The sequence below is a fragment of the Callithrix jacchus genome, chromosome 1, assembly GCF_049354715.1.
Source record: "Callithrix jacchus isolate 240 chromosome 1, calJac240_pri, whole genome shotgun sequence".
Classification (NCBI taxonomy): Eukaryota; Metazoa; Chordata; class Mammalia; order Primates; family Cebidae; genus Callithrix; species Callithrix jacchus.
Window position 1 is genome coordinate 212,773,514 of NC_133502.1, and position 23,177 is coordinate 212,796,690.

A 23,177-nucleotide genomic window follows, 5' to 3' on the forward strand; every position below is an offset into this window, starting at 1 on the left:
TGGACCATAGGTGTGTACCACCATGCCCAGCTGATTTTCAAATTTTTTTGTAAAGATAGGGTCTTCTAGTGTTGCCCAGTCTCAAACTCCTGGGCTCAAGTGATCCTCCTGTCTTGGTGTCCCAAAAGTGCTGGAGTTACAGGCATGAGCTATTGCATCTGGCCTTCTTAAATATTCTTATCCATAAATTTCTACTGCAGCAGTGGAGTAGCTATTATTTATCTGCTGCTATTCTAGCTTAAGAGCGAGTAGTAGTAATAATTCAGAAGTGATGGAATTCAGTGGGACAGATAATAGATGGTGTCCTAAGAAAGCTAGTGTATAATTAAATATAACTAGTTGGTGTATTCCACTTTTGAAAGTTGCATCAGGGAGCTGTGGTGGCTCAGCCCTGTGCGTGAGGAGGTGAGGCTACACTTTCAAGGCCAGCCTGGGCGACACAGAAACCTCTCAGCCATTAGAAAAATTAATCTGGGCCAGGCGCAGTGGCTCACGCCTGTAATCCCAGCACTTTGGGAGGCCGAGGTGGGTGGATCACAAGGTCAAGAGATCGAGACCATCCTGGCAAACATGGTAAAACTCTGTCTCTACTAAATACAAAAAATTAGCTGGGCATGGTGGCGCGTGCCTGTAATCCCAGCTACTTGGGAGGCTGAGACAGGAGAATCGTTTGAACCCAGGAGGCAGAGGTTGCAGTGAGCCAAGAATGCGCATTGCACTCCAGCCTGGGCAACAAGAGCAAAACTCCATCTCAAAAAAAAAAAAAAAAATTAATTTGGCCAGGTGCAGTGGCTCACGCCTGTAAGTAAGCCCAGCACTTTGGGAGGTCGAAGTGGGCAGCCCACCTAAGGTCAGGAGTTTGAGACCATCCTGGCCAACCGTGGTAAAAACCTGCCTCTACTAAAAATACAAAAATTTAGCCAGGCGTGGTGGCACATGCCTGTAATCCCAGCTACTCAGGAGGCTGAGGCAGGAGAATCACTTGACTCTGGGAAGGTGGAGGTTGGAGTATGCCAAGATTGTGCCATTGCACTCCAGTCTGGGTGACATGGCAAGACTTTGTCTCAAAAAGAAAAATCCTATAATGCCCTGACATAGGTGGCTATCTAAATAAAATTATATCAAAATGACTAAAAGCTCATAAAAGATCATGCGATAACCTTATCAAACTCATAACCTGGTTTTCTTTTTATTGTTTTCTAATCTTTATTAGTATATACAGTTGTATAGAGCTGTAATGAATTATTTGTGATTTTTGCTTTTCTTTCTTTCTTTCTTTTTTTTTTTTTTTTAGAGATGGGGTTTCACCATGATGGTCAGGCTGATCTCGAACTCCTGACCTCAGGTGATCCACCCACCTCGACCTCCCAAAATGCTAAGATTACAGGAGTGAGCCACTGCACCCAGCCTGCTTTTCTTTCCTTTCTTTTCTTTTCTTTTTTTTAGATGGAGTCTCACTCTCTCCCAGACTGGAGTGCAATGGCACAATCTCAGCTCACTGCAATCTCTGCCTCCCGGGTTTAAGTGATTCTCCTGCCTCAGCCTCCTGTGTAGCTTGGATTATAGGCACCTGCCACTACACCCAGCTAATTTTTTGTATTTTTAGTAGAGATGGGGTTTCGCCATGTTGGCCAGGCTGGTCTTGAACTACTGACCTCATAATCTGCCTGCCTCGGACTCCCAAAGTACTGGGATTACAGGTGTGAGCCACCACGCCTGGTCTGATTTTTACTTTTCATTCAATTTATTTTGAAACATATTTCATATTTACATGTTCTCTGTATTTCATCTTCCTTATTGTGTGTTTAAATGATTTCCTTTTATTTATTATTTTACATTTTTCCTTTCTTTTTTTTTTTGGAGATGGAGTCTTGCTGTGTTGCCCAGGCTGGAGTGGTGCAGTGGCGTGATCTTGGATCACTGCAAACTCCACCTCCCAGGTTTAAGCAAATTCTCCTGTCTCAGCGCCCCAAGTAGCTGGAACTACAGGTACATGCCACCACACCCAGTTAATTTTTGTATTTTTAGTAGAGATGGGGTTTCACCATGTTGGCCAGGATGGTCTCAATCTCTTGACCTCGTGATCTGCCCACCTTGGCCTCCCAAAGTGCTGTGATTACAGGCGTGAGCCACCACGCCTGGCCTTCTTTGTATTTATTTTTGAGATGGAGTCTTGCTCTGTTGCTCAGGCTGGAGAGCGCAGTGGCAAAATCTCGGCTCCCTGCAACCTCCACCTCCCAAGTTTAAGGGAACCTCCTGCCTTGGCCCCCCTAGTAGCAGGGATTGTAGGCACGCACCACCATGCCCAGCTGTTTTGTATTTTTAGTAGACACGAGGTTCCGGCATGTTGGCCAGGATGGTCTCAAACTCCTGACCTCAGGTGATCCATCCCCTACAGCCTCCCAAAGTGCTGGGATTACAGGTGTGAGCCATTGCGCCCGGCCATTTTTTTTTTTTTTTTTTTGGTATTTTTAGTAGAAATGGGGGTTTCATTATGTTAGCCAGGCTGGTTTCCTGACCTCAGGTGATCTGGCTACCTTGGCCTCCCAAGGTGCCGGGATTACAGGCATGAGCCATTGTGCCTGAATAGTTTTTCCTTTCTTCTTGGCAAGTTTTTTTTTTTTTTTTGAGGCAGAGTCTTGCTGTGTCACTCAGGCTGGAGTGCAGTGGCATAGTCTTGGCTCACTGCAACTTCTACCTCCCGGGTTCAAGTGATTCTCGTGCCTCAGCCCCCTGAGTAGCTGGGAGTATAGGCATGTGCCACCACACCTGGCTGATTTTTATATTTTTAGTAGACAGGGTTTCACCATGTTGGCCAGGCTGGTCTCGATCTTCTGGCTTCAAGTGATTCACCCGCCTCAGCCTCCCAAAGTGCTGAGATGACAGGTGTGAGCCACTGCTCCGGCCTCCTTCTTGGCAAGTTCTTATAACCAACTAAATGATTTCCAATTTTTTTAAAAAGTCAGTAGCAGTGCACTAAATTTTTAGTTTACCTTAAAGGCCTTCTTACCTAGATCACTGTGTTTGGTCCTAGGACTTTAATTGAGGAGTTGGCCAGGTGCAGTGACTCATGCCTGTAGCGGGTGGGAGGGGTTCAAGACCAGCCTGGGCAAATAAGACCCTGTCTCTATATCTTGATGTTAGGTCAAGGCCTTTTCTTTGAATACGGGTTTGTTGATTAGAATTTCATCTTTCTGGCATAAACCATATCTATTACTTATGATTTCTAACTTGTTTATAGTAGAATAATAATATAAAGACACTTATAAAACAGTCTGACTGAAAAATCATCTAGATTCTTATGACTTACTGCCTGTGTTTTACAGTTTCTCTCTCACACTCAATTTGAAATCGTATTTCAGAGTAACTTCCTAAACCACTTAAATTAGTTTTCATTTAAACTTCTAAGATTATCTGGCTGGGCGCAGTGGCTCATGCCTGTAATCCCAGCCCTTTGGGAGGTTGAGGTGGGTGGATCACTTGAGGCCAGGAGTTAAAGATCAGCCCAGCCAACCTGGTGAAACCCCATCTCTACCAAAAAATACAAAAGTTAGCCAGGTGTGGTGGTGTGTATCTACAATCTCAGCTACTTGGGAGGCTGAAACATGACAATCACTTGAACCTGGGAGGTGGAGGTTGGCGTGAGCTGAGATTGTGCCACTGAACTCCAGCGTGGGGGATACAGAGACTCTTTCAGAAAAAAAGAAAAAAATTCTTATCTAGAAAGGTTTTTTTTTGAGACGGAGTTTTGCACTTGTTACCCAGGCTGGAGTGCAATGGCGTGATCTCGGCTCACTACAACCTCCGCCTCCTGGGTTCAGGCAATTCTCCTGCCTCAGCCTCCTGAGTAGCTGGGACTACAGGCACGTGCCACCATGCCCAGCTAATTTTTCTGTTTTAGTAGAGATGGGGGTTTCACTCTGTTGGCCAGGATGGTCTCGATCTCTTTATCTCATGATCTGCCTGTCTCAGCCTCCCAAAGTGCTGGGATTACATTATTTTGATGAGATTTCACTGTGCTGGCCAGGCTGGTCTCCCAACTCCTGACCTTGTGATCCACCCACCTCAGCCTCCCAAAGGGCTGGGATTGGAGGCATGATCTACTGTGCCTGGCCTTTTTTTGGTTTTTGTTTTAATATTTATTTATACATTTATTTATTGGTAGAGACAGGGTTTCACCATGTTGCCCAGGCTGGTCTTGAACTCCTGGGCTCAACAGATCCATTTGTCTCAGCCTCCCAAAGTGCTGGGATTACAGAGTGAGCCTCCTCGCCCAGCCTGAGCCACCATGCCCAGCCTCGGCCTAACTTTAACTTTCATAAGCAAGTTGGGGATAAAATAACGTATTCTCGGTAGGCATACAGTTTATTCAAGTGTGCTAGACAGTAGTCTACTCAGCCCGGCACAGTGGCTCATGCCTGTAATCTCAGCACTTTGGGAGGCCGAGGCAGGCGGATCTCCTGAGGTTGGGAGTTCCAGACCAGCCTGACCAATATGGTGAAACCCCGTGTCTACTAAAAACACAGAAATGAGCCAGGTATGGTGGGAAACGTTACTCAGGAGGCTGAGAAGAATCCCTTGAACCCAGGAGGAGGAGGCTGCAGTGAGCTGAGATCCCACCTGTGCATTCCAGTCTGGGCGACAGAGGGAGACCCTGTCTCAAGAAAAAAAAAGTCTACTAGCTATATATGTTCAGTTTCCTATGGAAATATTTAATATGTTTCATGGAAAACCCAGCTAAGCAGGCTGGGCGCAGTGGCTCACACCTATAATCCCAGCACTTTGGGAGGCCGAGGCAGGTGGATCACGAGGTCAAGAGATCGAGACCATCCTGGTCAACAAGGTGAAACCCCGTCTCTACTAAAAATACAAAAATTAGCTGGGCATGGTGGTACGCGCCTGTAGTCCCAGCTACTTGAGAGGCTGAGGCAGGAGAATTGCTTGAACCCAGAAGGCGGAGGTTGCGGTGAGCCAAGATCGCGCCATTGCACTCCAGTCTGGGTAACAACAGTGAAACTCCCATCTCAAAAAAAAAAAAGAAAAACCAGCTAAGCATGGTGGCTCACACCTGTAATCCCAGCACTTTGGGAGACCAAGGTGGGCAGATTGCTTGAGCTCAGGAGTTGGAGACCAGTCTGGGCAGCATGTCGAGACCTTGTCTCTGCTAAAAATACAAAAAAAAAAATAGCTGGGGGTGGTGGTGCCTGGCTGTGGTTCCAGCTGCTTGGGAGGCTGAGGTGAGGTGACGATTGACATTTGAGCCCCGGGCAGAAGGGAGGTTGCAGTGAGCTATGATCACAGTACTGCACTCGATCCTGGGTGACAGAGCGAGGGCCTGTCTCATTAAGAAAAAAAAGAGGAAGTATAGTAGGTCAGTTAATTCAGCAAATTACTTAAGTGTCAGTCAGTTAAGGGCACTTCTACCGTATGTTCCTTTTTTTTAAAAATTTGTTTGCTTGTTTACTTTTGCAGACTTATCTAGAGGCAAATACTGAGTCAAACTGCAATCATATTTTTGTGGTGAGATTGTTATGCAAAATAAATATATGGCCTACAAATTCTCATACCACATAAAATATCTTTTTCAGTTTTCACGTGTCATCTTGAAAACTTTTTATCCATTGTATACACAGGTATATAAACTCAGTGGGCATTTTCAGTGATAGATTTATAAGGAGTCTAACTGAGAATGAGAGATTTATAAGAAGTCTAACTGAGCGGTTACCTTGCAGTGATTAATGCATAAATGGTTAGGACCTCTATAGTAGGGATTGTGTCTCTACAATCTACAATCGTGTCTATACAGTTGTGTCTATGTAGCCCACGCCTGTGATCCCAGTTACTTGGGAGGCTGAAGTTCAATTGCTTGAACCCGGGAGGTGGAGGTTGCAGTGAGCCAAGATCACGCCACTGCACTCTAGCCTGGGTGACAGAGTGAGACCCTGTCTCAAAAAAGAAAAGAATAGCTTTTATGAGTGTACCATTCTTGGCTGGCAGGTTTTTTTTCTTTTTCTTTTTTGAGACAGAGTTTCGCTCTTGTTACCCAGGCTGGAGTGCAATGGCACGATCTCGGCTCATCGTAACCTCCGCCTCCTGGGTTCAGGCAATTCTCCTGCCTCAGCCTCCCGAGTAGCTGGGATTACAGGCACGTGCCACCATGCCCAGCTAATTTTTGTATTTTTAGTAGAGACGGGGTTTCACCTTGTTGACCAGGATGGTCTCGATCTCTTGACCTCGTGGTCCACCCGCCTCTGCCTCCCAAAGTGCTGGGATTATAGGTGTGAGCCACCGCGCCCAGCAAGCAGGTTTTTTTTCTTTTAACACTTTGAATATATCATTCCATTCTCAACATTTCTTCTGAGAAATCTGCTGTCTGTCTAATAGGGATTCCTTTCTGTGTGACTTGACAGTTTTATTTTTTTAGAATTCTTTCTGTCTTTGACTTTTAGCAGTTTGACTATATTGTGCTTTGGAGAGGACCTTTTTTGGTTGAATCTGTTTGTGAACCTTTCAGTGTCTTGGATCTCTGGATGTCAACATTTCTCTCCAGACTGGTGGTTTCTAGTTATTAATTCATAGAATAGGTTTTCTATGCATTTTCCCATCTTTTTGTTTTCAAACTCTCATTATGCAAATATTTGTTTGCTTAATCACGTTCTATAGGACTACTAGTTTTTCCTCATTTTTTTACTATTATTTTTTTTTGAGATGGAGTCTCATTCCTGTTGCCCTGTCTGGAGTGCAGTGGCATGATCTCGGCTCACTGCAACCTCCGCCTACTGGGTTCAAGGTATTCTCCTGCCTCCACCTCCCAAACAGCTGGGATTATAGGTGCCCGCCACCATGCTTGGCTAATTTTTGTATTTTTAGTAGAGATGGGGTTTCACCATGTTGGCCAGGGTAGTCTTGAACTCCTGACCTCAGGTGATCCACCAAACTCAGCCTCCTAAAGTGTTAGGATTACAGGCATGAGCCTCTATGCCTGTTTTTTTTATTCTTTCTTTCTTTGCTTGACTGGATTATTCCAAAACAACTGTCTTCAAGTTTAGAAATTCTTCTGTTTGGCCGGGCACAGTGGCTCACACCTGTAATCCAAGGCCGAGGTGGGTGGATCACGAGGTCAAGAGATTGAGACCACCCTGGGCAACATGGTGAAACCCCATCTCTACTAATAGTACAAAAATTAGCTGGGTCTGGTGGTTTGCATCTGTAGTCCCAGCTACTCAGGAGGTGGAGGTCTCAGTGAACCGAGATTGCGCCACTGCACTCCAGCCTGGCCACAGAGCGTGAAAGTTCGTCGCAAAAAAAAAAAAAAAAGGATTTCTTCTGCTTATTCTATTTATTGTTGAAGCTCTCAAGTATAGTTTTTATGTTATTTATTCAGTTCTTCAGTTCCAAGATTTTTATTTGGTTGTCTATTATCTCTGTTGAATTTCCAGTTAAGGTTATGAATTGTTTTTTTTTTTTTTTTGATTTTGTTGTGTTGTCTATCTGTATTCTCTTGTATCTCACTGAGTTTCCTTAAGATTATTATTTTGAATTCCAGGAATTTTATAGTTTTCGTTTGGGATCTGCTTGGAGTTTTATTTATTTATTTAGGTCTTTGTGTAGGAGACAAGCCTTGGGCATCTCTAGTTGGCTATCTTGATGACATCTTCTGCACATAGAATTTTTTTCAACCTCAACATTGTACATCTCTGAGAGTTTACCTTCTTCGGAGTCTTTATTTTTTTTTGAGACAGAGTTTCGCTCCATTGCCCAGGCTGATCCCGGCTCACTGCAACCTCCACCTCCTGGGTTCAGGCAATTCTGTCTCAGCCTCCCAAGGAGCTGGGACTACAGGTGCTTGCCAACACGCGCGGCCTAATTTTTCTATTTTTAGTAGAGACAGGATTTCACTTTGTTGGACAGGCTGGCCTCAAACTCCTGACCTCAGGTGATCCACACCCCTCGGCTTCCCAAAGTGTTGGGTTTACAGGTGTGAGCCACTGCTTCCGGCCTTTATTTTGTTTTTTAAATATGGATATTGGTGTTTTTTTTTATTTTTTGAGATGGAGTTTCACTCTTGTTGCCTAGGCTGGATTGCAATTCCACGATCTTGGCTCACTGCCTCCTCTACCTCCTGGGTTCAAGCCATTCTCCTGCCTCAGCCTCCTGAGTAGCTGGGATTACGAGCACCACAAACTGAGACCAACCTCAGGTGATTCGCTCCCCTTGGCCTCCTAAGTGCTGGGATTACAGGTGTGAGCCACTGTGCCTAGCTGGATGTTGTTTTTAACACCATCCAAAGTAAGCCCAACTACAGTGTATTTATATGTAAATGTAGACACTGATGGGCTAATTTCTTAGAGGAAAATACATTTTTCTTATTGCTGTCTGCTGTTTCACTATCCTGTTAGCTATCTAAAGTGAGATGTAGAACTCACTCCTATTCCATGCTATTATAAATAGGATCTGCGGGAGCACTCACTGTGTAATTTTGATAGGGTTTGGTTTCAGGTTCATGAAGTAGTAAATGTTAGAAGTTGCTAAGGGAGGTGGTGCTATCGATGACTTAGGATTTTTGTCACATTTCATCTCTGTTGTTTTAACTGAGTAATGTATTGCATATAGACTTGTATGTAAATAGTTAGCTCTTGTACTTTTCCAGAACTAGTTCAGTCTTCCAGACTGCAGTTTTGTGCTGAGTATAGTCAACCCTATTCAAGATTATACATTCTGACTAGTAAAAGTCCTTCTTGCTAAATAATAATCTTTGTCATGTTCAATTTAGCGTATGTTAATGTGAGGCTCCTTGATGTTGTGATAATTATTAGCATACATTTTATAATAAGACATTTCTTTCTTAGGTCAGAAGGAAATTAAGTTGATTTCTGTTAATTTGTAATGTTACAGTCAGTTACATGTAGTTGTGATACTGGTTTGTTATTCTTCAACCATTAAACAACTCTCCATTTCCCCCTCTTCCCAGTCCTTAATAACTACTTTTCCAAGTCTGTCTTGGTGGATTTGAATATTCTAGGTACCCAACTTATACCTTTTGTCCTTTTGCAACTGTCTTATTTTATTTAACGTATGTATTAGTCTGTTTTCACGCTTCTAATAAAGACATATCTGAGACTGGGTAATTTATAAAGGAAAGAGGATTAATAGACACTTTAATCCCACAGTTCCACATGGCTGAGGAGGCCTCACAATCACGGTGGGAGGCAAAGGAGAAGCAAAGGCACATCTTCTTATGTGGCAGCAGGCATGAGAGCATGTGCGGGGAACCTTCTCTCTTATAAAACCATCAGATCTTTTGTCAGACTTATTCACTATCACGAGAACAGCACGAGAAAGACCTACCCCCATGATTCAATTGCCTCCCACCAGGCCCCTCCCATGACACATAGGAATTATGGAAGCTGTAATTCAAGATGAGATTTAGGTGGAGACACAGCCAAACCATACCATTCTACCCCCAGCCCCTCCCAAATCTCATGTCCTTATATTTCAAAAGTAATCATGCCTTCCTGATAGTCTCCCAAAATCTTAACTCCTTTCAGCATTGACTCAAAAGTCCTCAGTCTGAAGTCTCATCTCTGAGACAAGGTGAGTCCCTCTGTCTATGAGCCTGTAAAATCAAAAGCAAGTTAGTTACTTCCTAGATACAATGGAGATACAGGCATTGGATAAATACACCCATTCCAGTGGGAGAAATTGGCCAAAACAGAGGCTACCGGCCCTGTGCAATTCTGAAATCCAACAAGGCAGTCAAATCTTAAAGCTCCAAAATGACCTCCTTTGACTCCATGTCTCAGATCCAGGTCGTGCTGATGCAAGAGGTGGGTTCCCATGGCCTTGGGTAGCTCTGCCTATGTGGCTTTGCGGTGTACAGCCCCCCTCCTGGCTGCTTTCACAGGCTGGCATTGAGTGTCTGTGGCTCCTTCAGGCCCACAGTGCAAGCTGTCAGTGGATCTACCATTCTGGGGTCTGGAGAATGGTGGCTCTCTTCTCATAGATCCACTAGGCAGTACCCCAGTGGGGACTCTGTATGTGGGCTCCCACCCTACATTTCCCTTCTGCACTGCCCTAGCCGAGGTTCTCCATGAGGGCTCTGCCCCTGCAGTACACCTCTGCCTGGACATCCAGGCGTTTCCATACAGCCTCTGAAATCTAGGCAGAGGTTCCTAAACCTCAGTTCTTGACTTCTGTGTACCCACAGGCTCAACACCATGTGGAAGCTGCCAAGGCTCCGGGCTTTCACCCTCTGAGGTTGTGGCCCTAGCTATACCTTGGCCCCTTTAGCCACAGCTGGAGTGGCTGGGATGCAGGGGACCAAGTCCAGAGGCTACACACAGCAGGGGGTGCCTGACCCTGATCCAGGAAACCATTTTTTCCTCCTAGGATTGGGATGGGAGGGGCTGCTTTGAAGGTCTCTGACATGCCCTGGAGACGTTTTTCCATTTGTCTTGGCGGCATTTCGCTACTCTTTACTTATGCAAATTTCTGCAGCAGACTTGAATTTATCCCCAGAAAATGGGATTTTCTTTTCTACTGCATCATCAGGCTGCAACATTTTCAAACTTTTATGCTCTCCTTCCTCTTGAAGCTTTGCTGCTCAGAAATTCCTTCTGCCAGGTACCCTAAATTATCTCTTTCAAGTTTAAAGTTCCACAGATCGCTAGGGCAGGGGCAAAACACTGCCAGTCTCTTTTGTAAAACATAGCGAGAGTCACCTTTGTTTTAGTTCCCAAGAAATTCTTTATCTGCATCAGAGACCACCCCAACCTGGACTTCATGTCACTGTCAGCATTTTGGTCAAAACCATTCAACGTCTCTAGGAAGTTCCAGACTTTCCCACATTTTCCTGTCATCTTCTGAGCTTTCCGCAGTGTTCCAGCTTCGGCCTGTTACCATTTCCAAAGTTTCTTCCACGTTTTCAGGTATGTTTATAGCAGTACCCTGCTCCCAGTACCAGTTTACTGTATTAGTCTGTTCCTAACGCTGCTAATAATGACATACCCAAGACTGGGTAAATTATAAAGGAGAGGTTCAATGGACTCAGTTCCACGTGACTGGGGAGGCCTCACAATCATGCCAGAAGGCAAGAATAGAAGCAAAGGCATGCCTTACATGGCGTTAGGCATGACAGCATGTGCAGGAGAACTCCCATTTTATAAAACCCTCGGATTTTATATGAGAACAGTATGGGGGAAATCACCCCCATGATTCATTTATCTCCACCTGGCCCCACCCTTGACACTTGGGGATTATTACAATTCAAGGTGAGATTTGGGTGGGGACATAGCCAGACCATATCTGCTCAGAATTTTCAAGGTTCATCTATGTTATAGCATAAATAACCTCATCAGCAATGTATAGAGGTTCTTTCATTTCTCTACATTCTTTTTTTTTTTTTTTTTTTTGAGAGAGTTTCGCGCTTGTTACCCAGGCTGGAGTGCAATGGCGCGATCTTGGCTCATCGCAACCTCTGCCTTCTGGGTTCAGGCAGTTCTCCTGCCTCAGCCTCCTGAGTAGCTGGGACTACAGGCACAGGCCACCATTCCCAGCTAATTGTTTTTTGTATTTTTAGTAGAGATGGAGTTTCACCATGTTGACCAGAATGGTCTCGATCTCTTGACCTCGTGATCCACCCGCCTCGGCCTCCCAAAGTGCTGGGATTACAGGCGTGAGCCACCGTGCCCGGCCATCTCTACATTCTTAATAGCATTTGTTTTCTATTTTTTTTAATAGTAACCATCCCAAAGGTTGTGAAGTGGTACCTTATTGTGGTAGCTTATTTCTTTTTTTTGTTTGTTTGATGGAGTCTTGCTCTGTTGCCCAGGCTGGAGTGCAGTGGCACAATCTCGGCTCACTGCAACCTCTGCCTCCCGGGTTCAAGCAATTCTCCTGCCTCAGCCTCTGGAGTAGCTGGCACTACAGGTGCCTGCCACCACACCTGGCTAATTTTTGTACTTTTAGTAGAGATGGAGTCTCACCATGTTGGCCAGGCTGCTAGATCTGACCTTGTGATCTGCCCACCATAACCTCCCAAAGTGTTGGGATTATAGATGTGAGCCACTGCGTGTGGCTTCTTTTTATTGTTGAATAATGTGTCGTTGTATTGGATGTACCATAGTTTGTTTATCAGGTCACCTTTGAAGAACATCTCAGTTCCTTCCAAGTTTTGGCAATTATGAATAAACTTTAGTGTGTAGGTTTTTGTGTGTATGTATGTTTTCAACTCATTTGGGTTAATACTAGGGAGCACAGCTGCTGGATCATATGGTAAAAAGAGCATATTTTGTTTTGTAAGAAATTGCTAAACTGTCTTATGAGGTAGTTATATCATTTTGATTCCTGCCAGCAGTGTATAAGAGTTTCTCCATCTCTTTGCCAGCATAGCTGTTCTCGTGGATGTGCTGTAATATCATGGAGTGTATCTCATGGTGGTTTTATTTTTAATTTTAATTTTTTAATTAAAAAAATTTTGGGGGTATATAGTAGGTGTATATATTTATGCGGTACATGAGATGTTTTATTACAGGGATGCAATGAGAAATAAGCACATCATGGACAATGGGCTGTCCCCTTAAGCATTTATCCTTCGAGTTACGAACAATTTAGTTACTCTTTATTTTAAGACATACAATTAAGTTACCATATTGGACTGTAGAATAGTAGGTCTTAGTCATTCTTTCTCTTTTTTTTCTAACCCATGAACCATCCCCACCTCCTGCCCTCCCCCAGGCCCCCATTACCCTTCTTAGTTCTGTGAGTTCTATTCTCTGTGTCCGTGAGTTCAGTTTTAATTTTTACATCTCACAAATAAGTGAGAACATGCAATGTTTGTCTTTCTGTGTCTGGCTTATTTAACTTAAAACGGTGACCTCCAGTTCTATCCATGTTGTTGCAAATGACAGGATCTCATTCTTTTTTGTGCCTGAGTAGTGCTCCATTGTGTATATGTACCACATTTTCTTTATCCATTCGTCTGTTTATGGACACTTAGGTTGCTTCCAAACCTCGGCTGTTGTAAACCGTACTGCAGCAAACGTAGGTGTGCAGAAAGCTCTTTGATACATACTGAATCCTTTTTTGGGATATATACCTAGCAGTGGGATTGCTGGATTATGTGGTAGCTCAAATTTTAGTTCCTTTGTTTTGTTTTGTTTTGTTTTGAGATGGAGTCTTGCTCTGTCGCCCAGGCTGGAGTGCAGTGGCGCACTCTTGGCTCACTGCAACCTCCACCTCCTGGAGTTCAGGCGATTCTTCTGCCTCAGCCTCCCGAGTAGTTGGGATTACAGGCACCCACCACACCTGGCTAATTTTTGTATTTTTAGTAGAGATGGGTTTTGCCATGTTGGTCACGCTGGTCTCGAACTCCTTACCTCAGTGATCCACCTGCTTCGGCTTCTCAAATTGTTGGGATTATAACATCACTGATCATTAGAGAAATGCAAATTGTGAGTCACCACGTGCGGCCTCAATTTTTAGTTTTTGAGGCACCTCCGAGTTATTCTCCATAGTTGTTGTACTAACTACACCCACACCAACAGTGTACGAGTCTTCCCCTTTCTCCACATCCTTTCCAGCATTCATTATTGCCTGTCTTTAGGATATAAGCCATTTTAACTGGTGTTAGATGATATCTCACTGTAGTTTCGATTTGCATTTCTCTAATGATCAGTGATTTTGAGTACCTTTTCATATGCCCATTGACCATTTGTTTATCTTAATTTGAGAAACGTCTATTCAGATCTTAGCCCATTTTTAAATCGGGTTATTCGACTTTTTCCTATAGAGTTGTTTGAGCTTCTTACATATCCTGGTTGTTAATCCCTTGTCAGATAGGTAGTTTGCAAGTATCTCCTTCCATTTCATGGGTTGTCTGTTCACTTTGCTGAATGTTTCCTGTGCTATGAAGAAACTTTTTAACTTGATGTGATCCCATTTGTCCATTTTGGCTTCGGTTGCCTGTGCTTGTGGGGTATTGCTCATTGTGGTTTTAATTTGTGTTTCCCTGATGGCAAATCATGTCGAGTGTCTTTTTATTTACTCATCAATCATTTGTATATCTTTGGAGAGATGTCTCTTTCTATCATTTGCCAATTTTTTACTTGAGTTTTTTTAAAAATTGAATTGTAAGAAGTCTTTTTTTTATTTTTGAGATGGAGTTTCGCTCTTGTTACCCAGGCTGGAGTGCAATGGCGCAATCTCGGCTCACCACAACCTCCGCCTCCTGGGTTCAGGCAATTCTCCTGCCTCGGCCTCCTGAGTAGCTGGGATTACAGGCACATGCCACCATGCCCAGCTAATTTTTTGTATTTTTAGTAGAGACGGGGTTTCACCATGTTGACCAGGATGGTCTCGATCTCTTGACCTCGTGATCCACCCTCCTCGGCCTCCCGAAGTGCTGGGATTACAGGCTTGAGCCATCGCGCCCAGCCAAAGTCTTTTTATTGTTGTTATTTTACACAGTCTAGCTCTGTCACCCAGGCCGGAGTATAGTGGTGAGGTCTCAGCTGCCTGCAAGCTCTGCCCCTCAGGTTCAAGCAATTCTCTTGCCTCGGCCTCCTGAATCACTGGGATTACAAGTGTGTGCCACCACGCCTGCCTCATTTTTGTATTTTTAGTGAGACAAGGTTTCACCATGTTGGCCAGGCTGATGTGCGAACTCCTGACTTCATGATCCACTTGCCTCGGCCTCCCAAAGTGTTGGGATTGTAGGTGTGAGTCATCGTGCCCAGCTGTAAGAATTGTTTATGTGTTTTGGTTACCAGATTCTTACCAGATACAGGGTTTCTAGATATTTTCTCTCTTGCTGTAGTTTGTCTCTTTACTTTCTTGGCAGTGTCCTTTGTCATGGAAACACTTAGTTTTGGTGAATTCCAGTTTGTCTGTGTTTTTTTGATTTATTAGGCTTTGGGTGTCTTATCTAAGAAACCGTTGGCTAATCCAAAGTCATGTACATTTTCACCTGTTTCCTTCTGAGAATTTATAGTTTCAGCTCTTCAGTTTAGGTCTTTGATGTGTTTTTTTGTTTGTTTTCTTTTTCTTTCTGAGACAGAGTCTTACTGTGTCACCCAGACTGGAGTGCAGTGGTGTGATCTTGCCATTTGATGTTAGTTGGCTGTTGTGCCCATTAGTTGATGTAAATTCTTCATTATGTTGATGCTCTTTGCTGTTTGATATTTTTGGAAAGGCTAATACTGGTTGTTCCTTTCTATGTATGATGCTTCTTTCAGAAGCTCTTGTAAAGCAGGCCTGGTGGTGATAAAATCTCTGAGTACTTGCTTGTTCACAAAAGATTTTATTTTTCCTTCACTTGTGAAGCTTAGTGTGGCTGGATATGAAATTTTGGGTTGAAAGTTCTTTTCTTTAAGGAACTTCTGGCTTGTAGGGTTTCTGCTGAGGGATCTGCTGTGAGTCTGCTAGGCTTCCTTTTGTGGGTAACCTGACCTTTCTCTCTGGCTGCCCTAAGTATTTTCTCCTTCATTTCAACCCTGGTGAATCTGATTATGTGCCTTGGGGTTGCTCTTCTTGAGGAATATCTTTGTGGTGGTCTCTGTATTACCTGGAGTTGAATATTGTCCTGCCTTGCTAGGTTGGGAAAGTTTTCCTGAATAATATCCTGAAGAGTATTTTCCAGCTTGGATTCATTCTCTCCGTTGCATTCAGGTACACCTATCAAACGTAGATTAGCTCTTTTCACATAGTCCCATATTTCTTGGAGACTTTGCTCATTCCTTTTTATCCTTTTTTTCTCTAATCACGTCTTCTTGTTTTATTTCATTAAGTTGGTCTTCGAACTCTGATATCCTTTCTTCTGCTTGATCAATTCGGCGGTTAAAACTTGTGCATACTTCGCGAAGTTCTTGTGTTTTTCAACTCTGTTAATTCACTTATATTCCTCTCTAAATTGTCTATTCTCATTAGCATTTTGTCAAACCTTTTTTCAAAGCTCTTAGTTTCTTTGCATTGGGTTAGAACAAGTTCTTTTTTTTTTTTTTTTTCCTGAGATGGAGTTTCGCTCGTTACCCAGGCTGGAGTGCAATGGCACTATCTCAGCTCACGGCAACCTCCGCCTCCTGGGTTCAGCCAGTTCTCCTGCCTCAGCCTCCCGAGTAGCTGGGACTACAGGCGCGCACCACCATGCCCAGCTAATTTTTGTATTTTTAGTAGAGACGGGGTTTCACCTTGTTGACCAGGATGGTTTCGATCTCTTGACCTCGTGATCCACCCGCGTTGGCCTCCCAAAGTGCTGGGATTATAGGCGTGAGCCACCATGCCCGGCTAGAACAAGTTCTTTTAACTCCCAGAAGTTTCTTATCATCCACCTTCTGAAGCCTACTTTTGTTAATGGAACACAGTCGTTCTCCATCAGGCCTTGTTCTGTTGCTGATGAGGAACTGTGATCCCCTGTAGAGGGAGAGGCGTTTTGATTTTGGGTATTCTCAGCCTTCTTAGGCTGGTTTCTTCCCTTCGTTATAAATTTATCCATCTGTCGTCTTTGTAATTACCGAGTTTCTAATTAGGTTTCTGAGTAGACATCGAATTTGTTGATTCCTAGCGCCGGAATCTGAGCAACCCACTGCGCTGGCTAAAACAGCGGTGTTAAGATTGATGGTGCTTTTCTGCCTGGGAATCTCCGATCTGGCTTCCTTCTGGAGTCCATCCTTCAATCAGCTGAATAGGCTTCCCAGAGCTCCAAATGTCGGCCAAAACGGGACCGAGTCCCGTTTACACTGCACCAAGAACCGCCGTGCTGGCCATAAGAGTTGCGCTGGCGACCCATGGGGCTCCTCCACTGGGAATCTCCTGGTCCATGACCAACAAAAATTCGTCTGAAGGTGTGGTGTCCTCTCGTTCTCTGGGCTTTCACTGGGAGCTACAATACCGAGTTGCTAGTGATCAGCCATCTTGGATCTCTCTCCTGGCCTGTTTCATTCTTATCTTTTCCATTAGGAACAGGAGATGGTTGATCCTAACCACTATGAAGCCAGACCTTGGGTGGTGCATGGTGGAATTCTGCATTCTTTTCCCTCACATCTGTCCTCCAGCAGTCTATCTCCCATCTGCAGGATGCTTAGAGGGTATGGTAACACTAGAACCTGAAAACTGCAAATGATTGGCTATCTGTAATTTGGCTGTTAAAAAAGACAGGCTGGGCGCGATGGCTCATGCCTGGAATCCCAGTGCTTCAGGAGGATGAGATGGGCGGATCCTGAGGTCTGGAGAGCGAGACTATCCTGGCTAATATGGCAAAACCCCATCTCTACAAAAAATTAGCTGGGTAGTAGTCTCAGCTACTTGGGAAGCTGAGGCAGGAGAATCGCTTGAACCCAGGAGGCAGAGGTTACAGTGAGCCACTGTACTCCAGCCGGGCAAAAGGGTGAGCTCAGGTGATCTGCCCACTTCAGCCTCCCAGTGTTGCACTGGGCCAAACATCTGAAGTGGGCAGATCACTGAAGTGGGCAGATCACCTGAGCTCAGGAGTTCGAGACTAGACTGAGGAACATGATGAAACAAATGTCTCTACCAAAAAAAAAAAAAAAGAAAAGAAACTAGATTTTTTTTTGAGATGGAGTCTCACCATTTTTGAGACAGAGTCTCACTTTGTTGCCGAGGCTAGGGTATAGTGGTGCGATCTCTGCTCACTGCAGCCTCCACCTTCTAGGTTCAAGCAATTCTCATGCCTCGGCCTCCTGAGTTGCTGGGATTTACAGGAGCATACCACCACATCTGGCCAATATTTGTATTTTTAGTAGATGTGTGGTTTTACCATGTTGGTCAGGCTGGTGTCAAACTCCTGATCTCAGGTGATCTGCTCTCTTTGGCCTCCCGAAACGCTGGGATTACAGGCGTGAGCCACTGTTCCCGACCAACATTTGTTGGTTTCTTTTGTTTGTTTGTTTGTTTTTGTTCTTTTATTTTTTCTAACATCTGGTTTCTTAATTGCTGGTCCAGTCAGATATACTTTGCGGTATTTGTTTTTGCTAGTTAATGAACAATTGAACCATTCTGTCTATATGTTAACAGACCTTTTTGATTTGGTTATAATTACTTGGACTGTCTAGAGTGTTACTTACAAGGCTAATTGCCTGAATACTTGCTAAAACAAAGATCATGGAGCTCTACCCTAGACCTACAGAACCAGACACTCCATGTTGGGACCCGGGAATCTATAATTCAGTGTGTTTTATGGGTTTTTTAAATGTGCTTCCAATTTGGGGAACCATAGATTTAGAAAGTATTTTGCTCTGGGAGTTCTCATCTGTTCAACTTGGCTAAACTTGTTAATCTTCTGTTCACTTTGATAGCTCTGAATGAATTTCAGGGCTGGAATATGATTGCTGACTTAACTGACTTCCTTTGTAACTGAGGTGGGTGGGATTTAGTGTGCTAAAGTCTGTTTATCTTTGAAATATTGTCTCTCAGTTTATAGTCCAGGATTTATGCAGCATTGGCTCTGCTGTGTAGCTAGCTCTGTGCTGTAGAAAATCTAGGTGGAGAGGATTAATTAAATGAAAATCACTGAATCTATCTGTGTCATTGGTCAGCTAAATAAATAACCTTTGTGTCCTAACAGCCGCAGACATTTTCTGGTTAGGTTTTCCACATGGTTTGTTATGAAGTATGACAACTTGTCATGTGTAATCAGCGTCACATTAGTCTCATGAGAATAAGCTCTCCTTTAATCAGCTGCTTTTCTTTAATCTGGTGGGGTGAGGCGTATGGTAACCATGACATTTTTGTCATTTGCTTTGTGGGATGATGGTGCTATTGACGGTGGTATGATTGGATGTGTGGGTATATGTATGTTTTGGGTATGCAGATTTTCCAGAAAGGGACAGATGGCAGATAAACCATTCATGTATTCCTTGTCACTGTGCACCAAAAATTACAGTTATGTGTCCTGGGAGTCAGTACCAGAATATGTAGTTTTTAATGTTATATATCTGTGATTTATTAGAACTTGGGCTAGTCATTAAATTCTCTGAAGTCTCATATTCTTTATATATGAGGATAGAGTTGACAGCCTTTACAGACTATAAACCTAAATCTAAAGTTCTATGATTCATTTATGGATTAAACTTATAAGCATGCCAGTAAGAGTGGAGGTCTAGTTCTTTCCATTCCTGGTTTTCAGTATTCTCCATCATGATTCATCACCATAAGTAAATGCTCTATTTATCTTCTTATCTCTGCAGTTGGTCTGTTCTTATATTTGTCTGATGTAATATGACTTCTTATTTTCTTTATTTCTTTTAACTTTTGTCATTTGAGCTAGCCTCAAAATATACTGGTAACTTTGTATTTTTATTTATTTGTATTTTTAAGCTACACCTGCTGGAATGGGAATGTTGTGTTTTTTTAATTCCTCTGAACTTATTTTTAGTTCTTATTTTATTTTGTGTTTTGTGTGTGTGTGTGTGTGTGTGTGTGTGTGTGTGTGTGTGTGTTTGGAGACGGTCTTGCTCTGTTGCGCAGGCTGGAGTGCAGTGGTGCAATCTTGGCTCATTGCAACCTCCACCTCCCAGGTTCAAGCTATTCTCCTGCCTCAGCCTCCTGAGTAGCTGGGATTGCGGGCGCATGCCACCATGCCTGGCTAATTTTTGTATTTTCAGTAGAAACGGTGTTTTACCATGTTGTCCAGGCTGCTCTCGAACTCCTGATTTCAAGTGATCCACCCACTTGGGCCTCCTAAAGTGCTGGGATTATAGGCATGAGCCACCGCACTCAGCCTATTGTGTTTTTTTTAAGTGTCTCCTCTCCCGAGTGAGGTTGTCATGTATACATAGAGAATGTAGTGAGCTTGTCATCTATAGGTATACATCTATACATTGTAACCCTTTAAGTTTCCTCTTAGTAGATAGTGGTACTTATCAAATATTTGAGTATTTTTTTAGTCCATGTTTCACACAAGTCTAGGACAAAGGAAGTATATCCCAAAGTGTTTGTAATCTGGTTAGAATAATGATAATAAAGTACAAAATCATCAAACAGTATAGGATAGTGTCTTTTCAAGTGTTAGACTTTGTGGCACAGGCTAAATGTTTACATTTGTAAGGTCAGTGATCTGTAAACATAGCGGTCAGGGAAGACATTTTGAAGTAGAGAGTTAAATTGGTTTTTCAAGGTAGACAGAATTTGAATGATCAGGGAACAGAGAGGCAGTTTATGTTAAGCAAAAATATAGAATGTTTGAGTTTTTGTTTGTTTTTTAGAAATGGGTTCTCGCTGTGTTGCCCAGGCTAGAGTACAGTGGCAGCTCACAGGCATGATTGTAGCACGCTGTGGCCTCAAAATCCTGGCCTCAGGGGATCCTCCTGCCTAGGTCTCCCAAGTATCTGGGACTGCAGCGTGGTACCACGTCTGGCTTGTTTTGTTAGATAGTGAGAAATTGGCAGTGTGTTCATACCGGAGGAAAACAGTAATACTTTTAAAAATTATCACATATAATTTAATGTGGCTTATAATGATGCATAGTGGAAAAATCCAAATAATTAAAAAATCAGTAGTAGGAAAATTGTACATTTCTATAGTAGGAATAACAAATCATTCTCTTCAGTTATGCTAGCACTGAGCTGCGAATTTGGTTTTTGGCAAAGCCAAATACACACACACACACACACACACACACACATACACACACTATAAAACAGAGGGCATACTTAGTTCTAGGAGTCTTCGCCCATGCCACGCCCCTACACCATAATTTAGAAGCTATACTAGTTTCTTTTGGTGGGAGAATAGCCCTTTAAAAGATTTCTGTTTTCCCACTTAGAGCTTTGTAACATAGGACACAGAAATGCAGTAGAAAATGTTGTCAGTATCAAATGTGGTAAACACTGTCTCTTAATGTGATTCTGGATAAAGATAAGGAAGTGACATTAAGTGCAATTCAGTTAAATAGTTAACATGTATAGATGTATAGATCATGTATACTTTTCTTTTTGTTTTTTTGAGACAGAAGCTCACTCTGTCACCCAGGCTGGAGTACAGTGGAGTGATCTTGGCTCACTGCAACCTCTGCCTCCTGCCTCAGTCTCCCAAGTAGCTAGGACAGCAGGCATGTTGCCACCATGCCCGGCTAATTTTTGTATTTTAATAGAGAGGGGTTTCCACCCCTCAGCTCCTGGCCTCAGGTGGTCTATCCGCCTCGGCCTCCCACAATGCTGGGATTACAGGCATGAGCCACCGCACCCAGCCCATATATACTTTTCTGATGGTCCAGCTTAATATAAGGATAAACTACAGTGCAGAGGAATGGAGACTACCTATCATGTCGGGAAACCTTGTAGAAAAATGGATCCAGTATATTGTATTCTCTCTAAGGAATCTAAAACATTTAGGTGTTCTCCGTTTCTGATTAAGGGCAGGTCAAGAGCAGAATCAGAGATGTGAAGTTAGAAATGTTGTGTGGAATTTAGAGGGCTAACCCAACCTTTATTCAATCTGGTTGTTTCTGTCATTGAAATATGTTTGAAGGAGTGTCAGTAGCTACAAGAAGGATTGATTTCATTCTCTGTAGCTCATGACAGTGATTGATCAAAATTCTTAACATTGCTGAGTATGACAGAGTTACTTTAGCCTGGAAAAAAATTCAAGGCAAGTCCATTAGAGGCAAGCCACCCTTGAAAACATGGGTCACAGAAATCTGGTATTCAGGAATACAGCTTTTTAGTAAAACTTCCCCAATCAATTTTTTCTGCAGTTTCCAACCAATTTAAGCAACACATGTTAAGTAAGCCATTCTCTCTAGCAGCAATTTAAGAGCAAGAATAACTGCCGGTCCAGATTTCGCCTAGTCTGTGTTAAAACAGCCCTATTTTATATTATGTGGCATTCTCTAAACTGACAGAGGTTGTCCTGCTGTTCTTGACTTTTACAGTGTGGAAAGCAGGTTCTGTATAAGCATCACTGACTAGAAATCTGCGATTAGCTGACTTCTGTTCACAGAGATAAGGGGTCGGGAACGATAATTATCTGATAGTGAAATTTTAGAGCATGAAAAGAATTGGTGAGTGGGAGCACCTGTCTGTTGGGCATTTATCTCTTCACAGTAACCCTTTGTGGTGGGTATTATTTTCCCATTTTATATAAGACGAGATGTGGCTGGTCGCTGTAGCTCACGCTTCTAATCCCAGCATTTTGGGAGGCTGAGGCAGGAGGTTTACCTGAGGTCAGGAGTTTGAGACAAGTCTGGCCAACATGGTGAAACCCCATCCCTACTAAAAAGAAAAAAATTAGCCAGAGATGGTGGCACATGCCTGTAATCCCAGCTACTCGGGAAGCTGAGGTGGGAGAATTGCTTGAACCCAGGAGGCAGAGGTTGCAATGAGCTGAAATTGTGCCACTACACTCCATCCTGGGCAGCAGAGCGAGGCTCTGTCTCAATAAAAAAATAATAAAGAGGAGAGGTTCGAGAAGATTATTTTCCTTGCTCAAGTGATGAGTTAGCAGGCCTGACTTCAGAGCTTATCTACTTTATGGCTGCTTTCCAGGAAGCTGGAAGGGAAAGAGATAATTTTATTGCAAGAAAAGAGATTGGCCATAAATTAATTTCCCAGTCTGTGTTTGATTTGCTTTAATAATGTCATGATATATTCTGGAGATCAGTACACCTTGTGGAGTTACATTCATCAGTGCTGTTGCAGAGTCATCCAGCACTAACTACAGAGTACTTCTTTTTATCTTTTTTTTTAATGCATTTTAGGTTTTGAGATACATGTGCAGAACATGCAGGATAGTTGCATAGGTACACACGTGGCAGTGTGATTTGCTGCCTTCCTCCCCTTCACCCACATCTGGCATTTCCCCCCATGCTATCCCTCCCCAACTCCCCCCCTCCACTGTCCCTTTCCTATTTCCCCCCACAGACCCCAGTGTGTGATGCTCCCCTCCCTATGTCCATGGGTTCTCATTGTTCATCACCCGCCTATGAGTGAGAACGTGTGGTATTTCATTTTTCTGTTCTTGTGTCAGTTTGCTGAGAATGATGTTCTCCAGATTCATCCATGTCCCTACAAAGGACACGAACTCATCGTTTTTGATTGCTGCATAATATTCCATGGTGTATATGTGCCACATTTTCCCAGTCCAGTCTATCATCGATGGGCATTTGGGTTGGTTCCAGGTTACAAAGTACTTCTAAAAGAACTTCTAAAAGAAAACCTATTGTAATT

The 23,177-nt window shown here is 43.3% G+C and overlaps 1 protein-coding gene across 38 annotated transcripts in view; it reads left to right on the forward strand.

The window, feature by feature from the left end:
• BCL2L13 (BCL2 like 13) overlaps window positions 1-23,177 on the forward strand; it is a 90,552-nt gene that overhangs the window by 15,590 nt on the left and 51,785 nt on the right. For 6 of the 38 annotated variants that reach the window (XM_078342803.1, XM_078342845.1, XM_054242190.2 and 3 more), the window contains exon 3: window positions 8,077-8,200. The exons of the other annotated variants lie outside the window; for them this stretch is intronic. In XM_078342803.1, coding sequence (XP_078198929.1) covers window positions 8,077-8,200 — 124 coding nt within the window. The remainder of the gene's footprint in view (window positions 1-8,076; window positions 8,201-23,177) is intronic. 38 annotated transcript variants of the gene reach the window in all.